General features: G+C 46.3%; 1 protein-coding gene across 10 annotated transcripts in view; it reads right to left on the bottom strand.

The window, feature by feature from the left end:
* The window catches only part of mybl1 (v-myb avian myeloblastosis viral oncogene homolog-like 1), a 113,282-nt gene that overhangs the window by 35,216 nt on the left and 64,200 nt on the right, over window positions 1–13,866 (bottom strand). For all 10 annotated transcript variants that reach the window (XM_070891516.1, XM_070891477.1, XM_070891539.1 and 7 more), the window contains 2 exons: window positions 9,069–9,443; window positions 8,142–8,284 (listed from right to left, as the gene is read on the bottom strand). In XM_070891516.1, the coding sequence (XP_070747617.1) occupies window positions 8,142–8,284; window positions 9,069–9,443 (518 nt within the window). The remainder of the gene's footprint in view (window positions 1–8,141; window positions 8,285–9,068; window positions 9,444–13,866) is intronic.

Here is a 13,866-nt window from a genome sequence, read left to right as displayed (position 1 = left end):
TCGGGGTGGATGCAGTTGCGGAAGTGCCCTTGCAGCGGCTCGGCTGCCCCAATCACTCATCAATGCCGTGCTAATGACGGCAGCACATCGCGGGCACGCCGCGTTACGCTGCTGCGTCACAACGTCTCTCCCCTTCAGTTAAAGGGGAGAGCTGCGAGCTCTGCATATTTTTAAGTTAGGCCCACTGGGCCACTAGGGAGGGTTTTGGCCGGGCCAGCGGGGGTGCCAGGCTGCCTATTGGCGGCCCGGCCGAACCCAGCGACATAATTGTCGGGTCGACCTGGCAGTTGTCCGACAATAAAAAATAAAATGGCGTCGCCGGCAGCGCCACCAACCAACAAGGAGTGCACCAACATAAAACAGCATCAGGGGCGCCACTCCCACAGGGCAATTCCGCAAAAAGGATATTTCCCGTGGGGCAATTTCGAGAACCAGTTGCCGCCGGTTGGCAAGAGGTCGGCGCGTGCAAGCCACAGCAGGAAAATGGGCGGAGCGGCCCCCTATACCACTCTGCCCTGATGAAGGGCAGTTTGCAAAATGCCGGCCCCTCCACGCTGCCCCGTGGCAGCCGATTTCAGGCGGTCAGAGGCCTTATCAGGAGGGACAATTTTGGCCCCCTAGTGCTGCAAGGTGGGATTAGGCCGAGTAGCTCTTTTTCGACCGGCACAGATAAGATGGGTCGAATAGCCTCCTTCTGTGTCGTGATTTGTCTATGACTCTATGCTGCAGAACTAGCCGCGCTTCTAGCTAAGCTGTAGCTATACTGGAACAACACTGGCATCTACCAAACACTGGAAAACTGCCCAGGTATGTTCTGTCCACAAAATGGCAGGACAAATTCAATCTGGCCAATTACCGCAACATCAGTCTACTCTCAATCATCAGCAAAGTAATGGAAGGTGTTGTCGACAGTGCCATCAAGCAGCACTTACTCACAAATAACCTGCTCACTGATGCTCAGTTTGGGTTCTGCCAGGACCACTCAGCGCCAGATCTCATTACAGCCTTGGTCCAAATAGTGACAAAAGAAATGAGATGAGAATGACTGCCCTTGGCATCAAGGCAGCAGTTGACAGATTGTAGCATCAAGGAGCCCCAGTAAAATTGAAGTCACTGGTAATCAGGGGGCAAAACTCTCCACTGCCTGGAGTCATACCTAGTACAAAGGAAGATTGTTGTGGATGCTGGAGGCCAATCATCTCAGCCCCAGACACCTCTGCAGGAATTCCTCATATCAGTGTCCCAAGGCCCAATCATCTTCAGCTGCTCCATCAATGACCTTCCCTCCATCATAAGGTCAGAAGTGGGGATGTTCGCCGATGATTGCAGTGTTCAGTTCCATTCGCAACTCCTCAGACAATGAAGCAGTCCAGGCTCGCATGCAGCAAGACCTGGACAATATTCAGACTTGGGCTGATAAGTGGCAAGTAATATTCGCTCCACACAATTGCCAGGCAATGACCATCTCCAACAAGAAAGCGCCTAACCACCGTCCCTTGACATACACGGCATTACCATTGCCAATATCCCAACAACATCAACATCCTGGGGTCACCATTGACTTGAAACTTAACTGAACCAGCCACATAAAAACTGTGGCTACAAGAGCAGGTCAGAGGCTGGGTATTCTGCGGCAAGCGTCTCGTCTCCTGACTCCCTAAAGCCTTTCCACCATCTACAAGTCCTCATTCAGTAGTGTACTGGAATACTGTCTACTTGCCTGGATGAGTGCAGCTCCAATAATACTGAAGAAGCTCTACACCATCCAGGACAAAGCAGCTCATCCACCACCAGCGTACCGTGGCTGTAGTGCGTACTATCTACAAGATGCACTGCAGCAATTAACCAAGGTTTCTGCAACAGCACCTCCCAAACCTATGACCTCTACCACCTAGAAGTACAAGGGCAGTAGACACATGGGAACACCATCACCTCCAAGTTCCCCTCCAAGTTACACACCATCCTGATATGGAAATATATCACCCTTCCTTCATAGTCGCTGGGTCAAAATACTGGAACTCCCTCCCCAATAGCACTGGGGGCAAGTTCCTTCACCACAAGGACTGCAGGAGTTCAAGGCAGTGGCTCACCACCACCTTCTCAGGAGCAATTAGGGATGGGCAATAAATGCTGGCCTTGCCAGCGACACACTCATCCCAGAACGAATTTAAAAAAAAAACAACATGCCTCTCTGCTTTTCAATTCTATTCCTCTAAAAAATGAACCCCAGTGCTTTGTTTGCATTTCTTATGACCTTGTTAACTTGTGTTGCTACTAATAAGGTTCAGGGCATCTGAATACTATGGTACCAAGAATAAAGTCTGAACTCCATCTTCAGGTTTAACTCTGAACTATTGACACCAGACTAGTGAATTAAAGGAAGATCCTGGTCCATCGTTTTAGTTTGGAGTCTAGCCTAAGATTTCTAGAAATATTTTCATTTCATCCTGGATTGCAAGATAGATGCAGATGGGAAGGCCATGTAACCCATCTTAGCTCATCAGATCCTACAGTTTCCCCAACATGGAATCCAACATGGAATCTTAACTCAGTGTTTTAAAAAAAATCATTTATGAAAGCAGATTCAATAACAACTTTCAAACAGGAATTGGATAAGTACTTGATGGGGCAAAAACTGCAGGGCTATGGGGAATGAGCAAGGGAGTGGGACTATTTGGACAACTCTTTCACAGACCGGCACAGGTACAATGGGCTGAATGGCCTCTTTCTGTGCTGTATTGTTGTATAATTCTATCAGGGCCCAAAAATGATCAATTGCTACTTGGAGTATGCCCAGTGCTTGTGGATGGCCTACGTTCTCCTCCCATTGGTAGGTTTGCAGCCGGATGGTCCTAATGCCCACCAATGTGAAATAGCTGCTAACTCATTACAATCTCCTCTCAGAACCCTCATCAGCAATGCAACTGGTTTGGAGGTCAGACGACTGCCCTTCATTGGCTTGCCACCAGTGGAAGAGAGGGAAACAGAGTTCTAGTGCAGTCTTTTAAAATAAAACTGCAGCCAGTTAAAGGGCAACATCACTTTTCAGCAAAATGGCATAAGGAGCAGCAACTTCAGGGATGTCAGCAGCTAGAAAGACTGCCAGATTTTCCAATATATCTGTGGAAATGGTGCTGTCAGAAGCAAGAGCCTGGAGGGACCATCTGATAGGCACAGAGGGCTGAAAGCCCCACAAGAGAATGGTGTTGGCTGTCTGAAGGAAGGTCCCAAAGGCAGTCAGTGTAATACTCCATGAACTGCCACATTATGCAGAGCGGTTCTGGTGCCAACACCCATCTGCTACCACTCAAAAGTTTAATTTATCACTCTACCACTCATACTCTTTCTCTGAGCAACTAGATGTCAGCAAAACTCACTTCTGCAAACAGTAACATCTCCAAACATTCAAACAACTTCTTTACTCAAAACCACTCAACTCACTTTGCCCACAAGGACTTCTGCTATTCTTCAAAGACAATTAATTTTAAAAAAGGGACAAGACATCTTCACTTCTCATCATAGCATGCATGATCTCATAGTTTCCAAGTAATTCACAGGCTTGTTGCTTTTTTTTCCTTCTCTCCCTTCAGAAGAGTAAAATCATCATCATAGACAGTCCCTCAGAGTCAAGGGTGACTTGCTTCCACATTAATATGAGTTCTCAGGTGACTGAGGAGTCCAAAGTGGGGCCTACAGTCTCTGTCACAGGTGGGGCAGACAGTGGTTGACGGGTGGTTGGGGAGCCTGGGTTGACACACACTCCTTCCGCCGTTTACACTGGTTTTCGACGATGGGACTCGAGGTGCTCAACGCCCTCCCAGATGCTCTTCCTCCACTTTGGGCAGTCTTGGGCCAGGGATTCCCAGGTGCCGGCAGGGATGTTACACTTTATCAAGGAAGCTTTGAGGGTGTCCTTGAAATGTTTTCTCTGCCCACCTGGGGCTTGCTTGTCGTGTCGAAGCTCCGTGTAGAGCACTTGCTTTGGGAGTCTAGTGTCGGGCATGCGGACGATGTGGCCTACCCAACGGAGCTGATCGAGTGTGGTCAATGCTTCGGTGCTAGGGATGTTGGCCTGAGCGAGAACAGACGTTGGTGTGTCTGTCCTCCCAATGGAGTTGCAAGATCTTGCGGAGGCAGCGCTGGTGGTACTTCTCCAGTGCTTTGAGGTGTCTGCTGTATATAATCCACATCTCTGAGCCATATAGGAGGGCGGGTATCACTACTGCCCTGTAGACCATGAGCTTGGTGCCAGATTTGAGATCCTGGTCTTCAAACACTCTCTTCCTCAGGCGACTGAAGGCTGTGCTGCACTGAAGGCGGTGTTGCACCTCATCGGCAATGTCTGCTCTTGCTGACAGTAGGCTCCTGAGGTATGGAAAATGGTCCACATTGTCCAAGGCCGCGCCATGGATATTGATGACCGGGTGGCAGTGCTGTGTGGCGGGGTCAGGTTGGTGGAGGACCTTTGTCTTATGGATGTTTTGTGTAAGGCCCATGCTTTCATACGCCTTGGTGAAGGTGTTGACGATGGCTTGGAGTTCGGCTTGTGTGTGTGCGCAGGCGCAAGTGTCGTCCATGTACTGCAGTTCGATGACAGAGGATGGGACCACCTTGGATCTAGCCTGGCGGCGGCAAAGGTTGAACAGGTTCCCATTGGTCTATAGTTTAGTTCCATTCCAGCGGGGAGCTTGTTGAGAGCGAGATGGAGCATTGCAGTAAGGAAGATCGAGAAAAGCCTTGGTGCAATGATGCAGCCCTGCTTGACCCCGGTCTGGATGTGAATTGGGTCTGTGGTGGATCCTTGATCAGGATCACTGCTTGCATGTCATCGTGGAGCAGGCGGAGGATGGTGACAAACCTTTGGGGGCAGCCTAAACAGCATTTCTGAACCTAAAGCTGAAGGCCGAGGCCCAACAAAAAACCCGCGACCTAAAGAATAGTTGATGGGTGGAGAAAGCATAGGAGATCCAGCAATTGGCCAACAACCACAATGTGCAAGGTTTCTTCAGTGCAGTCAAGTCCACCTATGACCCAAGCACCCAAGGCCCCACCCCGCTGCTGGCCAAGAACGTAGAGGCACTCATTAAGGACACTGAGGCAGTCAGGGCCTGCTGGAAGGAGTACTTCGAAGATCTCCTTAATCGAGATTCTGCCTTCGATGCGAGTGTCTTCGACTCCATGCTGCAGCATGCTACGCGCCACCATCTCAGCAAAACCCCAATCCTGCCCCGAGGTAGAAAAGACCATCCGTCAACTCAAGTCCCTGCCAAGGCACTAAAGTATGGTGGGGAAGCACTATTGGCACATTTACATGACTTCATCTCTCTTATCTGGAAGGAGAAGAGCATGCAGGCGATCTCAGAGATGTCGTAATTGTGACCATCTTCAAAGATGGGGACAAGTCCGACCGCGGTAACTACAGAGGAATCTCCCTGCTGTCAGCCATTGGGAAAGTCATTGCAAGAATCCTCCTCAGTCGTCTTCTCCCAGTGGCTGAAGAGCTCCTCCCATAGTCACATTGCGGATTTCGTCCACTAAGGGGTACAACGGACACGACAAGAAAAATGCAGGGAACAGCATCAACTCTTGTACATGGCCTTCTTTGACCTCACAAAGGGCTTTGATACGGTCAATGCGAGGGACTATGGAGCAGCCTCCTCAGTTTCAGCTGCAGCCACCAAAGCATCAATAGAAGTCTTGAGAGTCAACCTGAACACTATACTTGCACAGGTTGTCAATTGGAGTCATTTGGTCTGTAATGACACCGACCAGTAACACCCCCGAACCTGTGCCCAATACCAATGGACTGCAAGTAGTGGGTGAAGATGTTGCTATCACTCCAAAAAGTGGCAATGGAACCCACTTCCTCTTTCACATATGGGAGCTTCAGACATGGACCCGTGTGGTGACTTTATTTGGTGTATCAACCTTTATTTATTGAACGATCTGGGCCATCAGTTGTGCTACCCACCCTCCCTTTCTTGTGCACCCTCCTGTGGGGATGCACATGACCGACTTTCTTGGTCTGTAATTCTTGGTGAGTTGGTGTTTACATGCAGGAAGAGATACCTTTGGTGATACCTGACTGAGTCCCCAGCACAGCCTCTTCATAGAATCATAGAAGTTTACAGCACGGAAGGAGGCCATTTCAGCTCATCGCGTCCGCGCCGGCCAACAAGAGGCTATCTAGCCTAATCCCACTTTCCAGCTCTAGGTCCGTAACCCTTCCAAGTTACGGCACTTCAAGTGCACATCCAAGTACTTTTTAAATGTGGTGAGGGTTTCTGTCTCTACCACCCATTCAGGCAGTGAGTTCAAGACCACCACAACCCTCTGCGTGAAGAAATTTCCCCTCTAAACCTTCTACCAATTACTTTAAATTTAAGACCCCTAGTTGTTGACCCCTCTGCTCAGGGAAATAGGCACTTTCTATCCACTATAACTGGGCCCCTTATAATTTTATACACCTCAATGAGATCTCCCCTCAGCCTCCTCTGTTCCAAGGAAAACAAATCCAGTCTATCCAATCTGTCCTCCTAGCTAAAATTCTCCACTCCCAGCAACATCTTCGTAAATCTCCTCTGAACCCTCACTAGTGCAATCACATCCTTCCTGTAATGCGGTGACTAGAACTGCACGCAGTACTCCAGCTGTGGCCTAACCAGTGTTTTATACAGTTCAAGCATAACTCCCCCTGCTCTTGTATTCTATGCCTCAGCTAATAAAGGCAAGCATTCCGTATGCCTTCTTAACCACCTTATCTACCTGGTCTGCTACTTTCAGGGATCTGTGGACATGCATTCCAAGGTCCCTTTGTTCCTCTACACTTCTCAATATCCTACCATTTAAGGTGTATTCCCTTTCCTTGATAGCCTTCCACAAATGCATTACTTCACACTTCTCTGGATTAAATTCCATTTGCCACTGTTCTGCCCACCTGACCAGTACATTGATATCTTCCTGCAGTCCGCAGCTTTCTTCTTCATTATCAACCACACAGCCTATTTTAGCATCGTCTGCAAACTTCTTAATCATACCTCCTATATTCAAGTCTAGCATCATTGATGTACATCACAAAAAGCAAGGGACCTAGTACGGAGCCCTGCGGAACCCCACTGGAAACATCCTTCCAGTCGCAAAAACACCCATCAACCATTACCCTTTGCTTCCTGCCTCTGAGCCAATTTTGGATCCAACTTGCCACTTTGCCCTAGATCCCATGGGCTTTTACTTTTGCGACCAGTTTGCCATGTGTCTTCATCCACCTCCTCATCTTCATATCAAAAACATTCCTATTGAGAAATGCATGTCTACAGTGCAAAGCAGTACTTTGAGCAGAACGGTGTAAAGTTGTAGCGATATTGCTGACTCAACCCCAAAGTACTAAAAAGATCACTAAGCAGCCTTCAATAGTAGCACACAAAACAGCCTCCTCAGTGTGGTGTCCACCTCAGGGATTGCTTGCATCAGCTCTTACCGCTACTGATATAGTGGTGATAATTATTTATAGCAGAAATGGAGAGGAATGGGGCACAAGGCTTACGCATGTCCATCTGTTCAAATATGGCAGAGTGGGCTTGTGGTAGGCCTTAAAGGAACTGGTGATTTTTTTTTTTCGTGAAGGGGAATGCAGGGAATGTTTCTTTGTGGCAGAAGGCTTAAAGAATACACCATCCCAAATCCACATCAGCGAGTTGTGACTCAGAGGGGAACCCAGGCCATATACCTTCTGTTTGGAGGTGGGGTGGGGGGGGGGGGATGACTGCAAATATATCTACAATTAAACTTTTGGTGATTTAAATTTGAATCCACTTGCCAACAGATTTAAAAAAAAAGAAAATTCAGAGTTGAGATAAAGTCAAACAGCCCATCAAGCCATCCCCATCCAGACTACATATATCATTATATTAAATCCTTTTACAGAACCACATCATAGGAACAGATTCCTCAAATATCATTCATGCATCTAAGTGCCGTATCATTAGTAATCTGAAGATTACTTAGTGTGAATGTGAGCTTTTGTAAAAGGCTGTTTGATGTAGAGATTGGGGAAAATATAATATTGAACAAAATCTTTCAGAAGTAATTCTTTCCAAATATTGCTCATGTGTCTGAAAGAGGGAAGAACTTGAATTACTCACCCTGCATTTTCTTTTTGAACTCTAGGCGTTTGGTCTTTCCGCAGCGGAGTTGTGACGAGAACTTTTTGCCCACAAACTGGAGTTGAAGTAAGTGCTGGGTTATCAAGGCTCAGATGATCGTTGCCAGAGCAGATATTAAAAAACTGGGGTTGCAGGGGAGGAAATAAAATGTAAAAGCTGTAATACTTAAGTTTTATGTTTTTCTAATATTTACAAATAACTAGGTTTTTACCATAAAATACTTTAAGCAAGACAATTCTGACAAAATAACAAAAGAAAAACTGCAAGTGCTGGAAATCAGAAATAAAAAACAAATGCTGGAATTACACAAGTTTTTCAGGTTAATCATCTAGGTTAAACATTTCGTCACAACGGTTTCTGATGCAGGGTCTGCATCTGAAATGGCAACCTATCTGTACTCTTTACACATGCTGACACACCTATGGTAATACCAGAACTTTTGCTTTTTGATTACAATAAAATCACTTTTCGGATGAGACAAGGATATCTAGCCTATCAGCTTCTCGAATTAATGTGGTTGTCAGTCCCTGCACCATAATTTAGAACCAGACTCCTCAAAAGCCACAAACCTATCTCCAGCTTAAGGTCCTGCCCTTACAATATTCATCCAGTGCCTTTTTAATGATTCTGAAGATCAAACATTTATTGCACTAGACAACAGCAATTAACTGCATTATTTTTTTCCTCTTATTTGGCTAGTGGTTTCCTAATCTTAAAACCTTTCTTGTACAATCCTTAGTTGTTTGAAAAGGAGAGTCAGACCCACTTTAAATATGCTACATTTACATTTTTTCTGCGCTAAACTATTTCTAAGCAGAAAATTTGAACAATCCTAAAAACCCGATCAAAATAATTATAAATGTAAACAGTGATGTCTGTTTATTAAAATGGTTCTGTGAGTTCTACCTGAGAAGGAGAAAACGGTAGTGCTTTTACTGGAGTACTTTTTGGGCTCGTAGTGCTGTTGTCCATGAAGGAAATACTGTTACAATCACTGGATGGAGACGGGCCAAGCCGAAGTCTCCTTTTCCTCCTCAAGATGGTTGGTGGTGTGCTGAACTTGGCAACGATAGGGGACGTTATAGGAATGAGCTCACCCTGTCCACTGCTGTTACTGCAAGTACTTCTGCTCAGATCTGAAATGGCATGGCCATCAAAGCGATAACCTATTCCACCTCTGGGCTGCAATCGTTCAAATTTAGCTGGAGCCTGTTTAGCAGGTGTTTTCTCATTAACTTCAGAGAAGTCAAAGTTAGTTAGTTCATTCCACACCACAGAATCCTGGGAAAAAGGAAAAAGCACCAGTTATACTCAAACTACAAAATCTATAGTAAAGGGTATAATTTTAATTCAAACAAACATCGGTCCAGTGTAGTCATCAAACAACAGTGCAGGATAAAAGATCATTTTATTTTGCATCCTTAAAAGCCTACAAACTTTTTAGATCACACAAGTCCTTCCATTAGTAGATGAGAAATGGAGAGAAGGAAGGTTGGTGCAGTTTGAATACAAGTAAATTGATGTCATCATATTCTATTGTTATGGTTACAGTTGTTTAGTTCTATATATTATTGAAGATCCAGGACTGGTGATAAAATACAGTAACATTAATGCCAGAATTCAAAGTCTTCAGGTTCCATATACAATTAAAGCCTTCAAAAAAGGAAAATACAAGGACAAGTAAGCATACTTAATTATTATTTTTTTAATAAAATGAGTCAAATATTTAATTGTTGTTTAATTTAAAAGAAAGGTAACAAGATTACACCTGTATTTGAAACATTACTACAATGGTCAGTTCACTTTTTTTTTTAAATTGAAAAAAGTGCCTCCCACACACGCTCATTGGTTCAATTTGTATTTCAGCTGGTCTCACACTGGGGTCAATTTTAGTCTTCCAGCATAAAACTGGCAAGAGGTGTGCAGAGCAAGAAAAACAGTTGCCGGACAAATCATTGGTGTGGGGGGGAATGATTTCATTTCCAGGTTGCTCCTCATTTCCATGCAGCACTAAAATTGCTTCCCATAAGCAGCTCACCAATTAAGAGGTGGGAAATCAGGCACTGCTGCAGGTTCTTAACATTTCGCAGCAGCTTAAAGGGCAGATGGCTTTTTGTGGCCAAACCAGGGAAGCAACACTGTAGACATGCAGAAAGATGTCTGGAATCAAGAAGAATTCCAGCAGAGATACTAGTGGAGCAAGTTCGATAGAGGTGGAAAGTCCTCTTCCCCTCATACGGTCAGTGGGTGCGAATGGGTAATGCCAAGAGGTGGCACAACGTGTGAATGGGAGTAGAATTTTCTCCAGGGCTTGGTTACTGTGCAGAAAGATCTGGGATCTCACCAAGAGTATTAAGGCAAAACTCACCTTCACATTTCATTCTTCCTGCACAGCTCTGCAGGCTCCCACCTTTGTCTCATGCAATAAACCATCCCTTTCCCCACTTCTCATGGTTTTCTATAAGTCAGGAGGGAAGAAGAAACTGAACCTCTTTTCTTCTTCACATCCCCTCAAAAGTTGCTGCTACTACTGCCCTCAACTACTACTTCTCCTTCGTCACACTTGCTGCTTCTTGCTGTTAACATGTATACTAGGAGGAGCTGACTCATGAATGGTGAGTGTTGAAAGCCCTTGCCCAGTGCATATATTACCCCACGTCAATTCTTCTTGCAAGTGAAGCTTGCGCACAACAAAAGAAGTCTTGTCACTCAACAAAACCTCACCCCCACTGAAGAGGCTGCCAGTGACATAACAGGAAGACAAGAATAACATTGGTTTGCTGGCAAATTTTCTTTCTTCTCAACTCTAAATAACTCATTCACTTGACATATGCCAAATGTTAATATTGAGCCTTGCCTGGGCTTTATATCTAATTTAACCTGATCAGTGCTATTTGATTGTCCCTGGGATATTATAAAAAGGAAGAGAATTCAACAAACCACAGATCAAGACAAAGAAAACAACCAGCCACAAGTAAAACAATCTTGAAAACAAAGAAAAATAAAAAATAAAGCTCAATAAGCAAGTGACTAAAATGAACATTGTAAAATGAAGTTTTTGAAGTAGATGGTGTCACTTTTACTACTGTCGTTGCACGAGAACTCAGACGATTTGATGTAGACATCACCACCCCAAGCTAGACTCGGCAGGCAGGGAAAGGCCAGCTCAAGGAACAAGGTGGTGATTACACCTCTTCTGGAGAGGTAAACCAGAAGCAGAACATCGCCTCCATGGGGTAGGCTTCGCCATAAAAAATGAGCTAGTTGGGCGTCTCAGAGACTCCCCTTGGGGGATAAACAAACACTTCATGACTCTTCGGCTCACCCTAGCCCGGACTCACTGCGCTACGGTCATCAATGCATATGCCCCAACACTGGAAGCTACAGATGAGACCAAAGAGGGGATTTGAGTACAAGGGCAGGGAGGTGTTGCTACAATTGTACAGGGCCTTGGTGAGGCCACACCTGGAGTATTGTGTACAGTTTTGGTCTCCTAACCTGAGGAAGGACATTCTTGCTATTGAGGGAGTGCAGCGAAGGTTCACCAGACTGATTCCCGGGATGGCCGGACTGACCTATCAAGAAAGACTGGATCAACTGGGCTTGTATTCACTGGAGTTCAGAAGAATGAGAGGGGACCTCATAGAAACGTTTAAAATTCTGACGGGGTTAGACAGGTTAGATGCAGGAAGAATGTTCCCAATGTTGGGGAAGTCCAGAACCAGGGGACACAGTCTAAGGATAAGGGGGAAGCCATTTAGGACCGAGATGAGGAGGAATTTCTTCACCCAGAGAGTGGTGAACCTGTGGAATTCTCTACCACAGAAAGTTGTTGAGGCTAATTCACTAAATATATTCAAAAAGGAGTTAGATGAAGTCCTTACTACTAGGGGACTCAAGGGGTATGGTGAGAAAGCAGGAATGGGGTACTGAAGTTGCATGTTCAGCCATGAACTCATTGAATGGCGGTGCAGGCTAGAAGGGCCGAATGGCCTACTCCTGCACCTATTTTCTATGTTTCTATTACTCCAGCCTTGAGCAATCCCTGTCCCAAGTCCCAACAGGTGACAAGCTGATCCTCCTTGGCAACTTCAACGCCAGAGTTGGAAAGGACACAGACCTCTGGGGAGGAGTGATCGGCAGATTGGTAGTGAAAACTAATTCCAACGGTACCCTCCTCATGATGAAATGCTTATAATATGGTCTCATCATAACACCTTGTTTCGTCAGAGCTATAAGTACAAGGCCTCATGGCAACACCCTCGCTCCAAGCACTGGCATCTGCTAGGCTATGGCATCGTCCGAGCAAGGGACCGCAAGGACGTATGCATCACCTGTGCCATGACAGGAGCTGACGACTGCTGGAATGACTACCGCCTAATCCGCTCTGTCATTTCCATCAATGTAGCCCTGGAGCAGCGGCAGCAACAGAAATGCTGCCACAGGAAAATCAACACTGGAACACTGATCCTGCTAAGAAAATCCTATACAGGCAGCACCTCACAACCATCCTGACGACTTCCAGTGAACTGGAGACACAGTGTCCACAGTGCCTGGTCTGCCCTCAAGGCCTCCATAATTAGCACCTACGAAGAGACACTTGGTCACTCCACCAGGAAACATCAAGACTGGCTTGACGAGAACAATCAAGAGCTAATAAGCCACAAGCGCAAGGCATTCTTGAGCTTGAAACAGCAACACAACTTGAGAGCAAGAAAGCAGCTCTTTGGTTGTCTGAAGGCCGAGGTCCAACATAAAACTCACGACCTAAAGAACAGATGGTGGGTGGAAAAAGTGCAGGACATCCAGCAACTAGCCGACAACCACAACGTGCGTGGATTCTTTAGCGCAGTCAAGACCACCTACAGCCCAAGCGCCCAAGGTCCTACCCCACTGAGGGTCAAAAATATAGAGGTACTCATCAAGAACAGAGAGGTGGTCAGTGCCCGCTGGAAGGAGCACTTCGAAGATCTCCTTAACCGAGACTTTGTCTTCGACAGGTGTGTCCTCGACCCCATCCCGCAGCAAACTACCCACCACCATCTCAGCACAACCCCAGCCCGGCATGAGGTTGAAAAGGCCATCAGACAACTGAAGAACAACAAGGTCTCAGGAGCAGATGGAATCCTCGCCGAAGCACTAAAGCATGGCGTAGAAGCATGATTGGCGCGAAACGATCAACTCACTTCTCTTATTTGGAAGGAGGAGAGCCAGGCGATCTCAGACGCTGCAATCGTGACCACTTTCAAGAAAGGTGACAAGTCCGATTGCGGTAATTAGAGGAGTTTCCCTGCTGTCTGCCACAGGGAAAGTCATCGCAAGAATCCTCCTCAATTGCCTTCTCCCAGTGGCTGAAGAGCTCCTCCCAGAGTCGCAATGCGGATTCCGCCCACTAAAGGGCACAATGGACATTATCTTCACGGGGCGGAAAATTCAAGAGAAATCAGGGAGCAGCACCAACCTGTGTACCTGGCCTTCTTTGACTTCACAAAGACCTTCGACACGGTAAGCCGTGAGGGCTTATGGAGTGTCCTCCTCAAATTCGGCTGCCCTCAAGTTTGTCACCATCCTCCGCCTGCTTCACGATGACATGCAAGCTGTGATCCTGACCAACGGATCCACCACAGACTCAATACGCGTGCAGACCAGGGTCAAATAAGCCTGTGTCATAGCACCACACTCTTCTCAATTTTCCTTGCTGCAA

The sequence above is a fragment of the Pristiophorus japonicus genome, chromosome 1 (assembly GCF_044704955.1).
Source record: "Pristiophorus japonicus isolate sPriJap1 chromosome 1, sPriJap1.hap1, whole genome shotgun sequence".
NCBI lineage: Eukaryota > Metazoa > Chordata > Chondrichthyes > Pristiophoridae > Pristiophorus > Pristiophorus japonicus.
The sequence above is the reverse complement of the archived record's forward strand: the minus strand, read 5'-3'. Positions and strand labels throughout refer to the sequence as shown.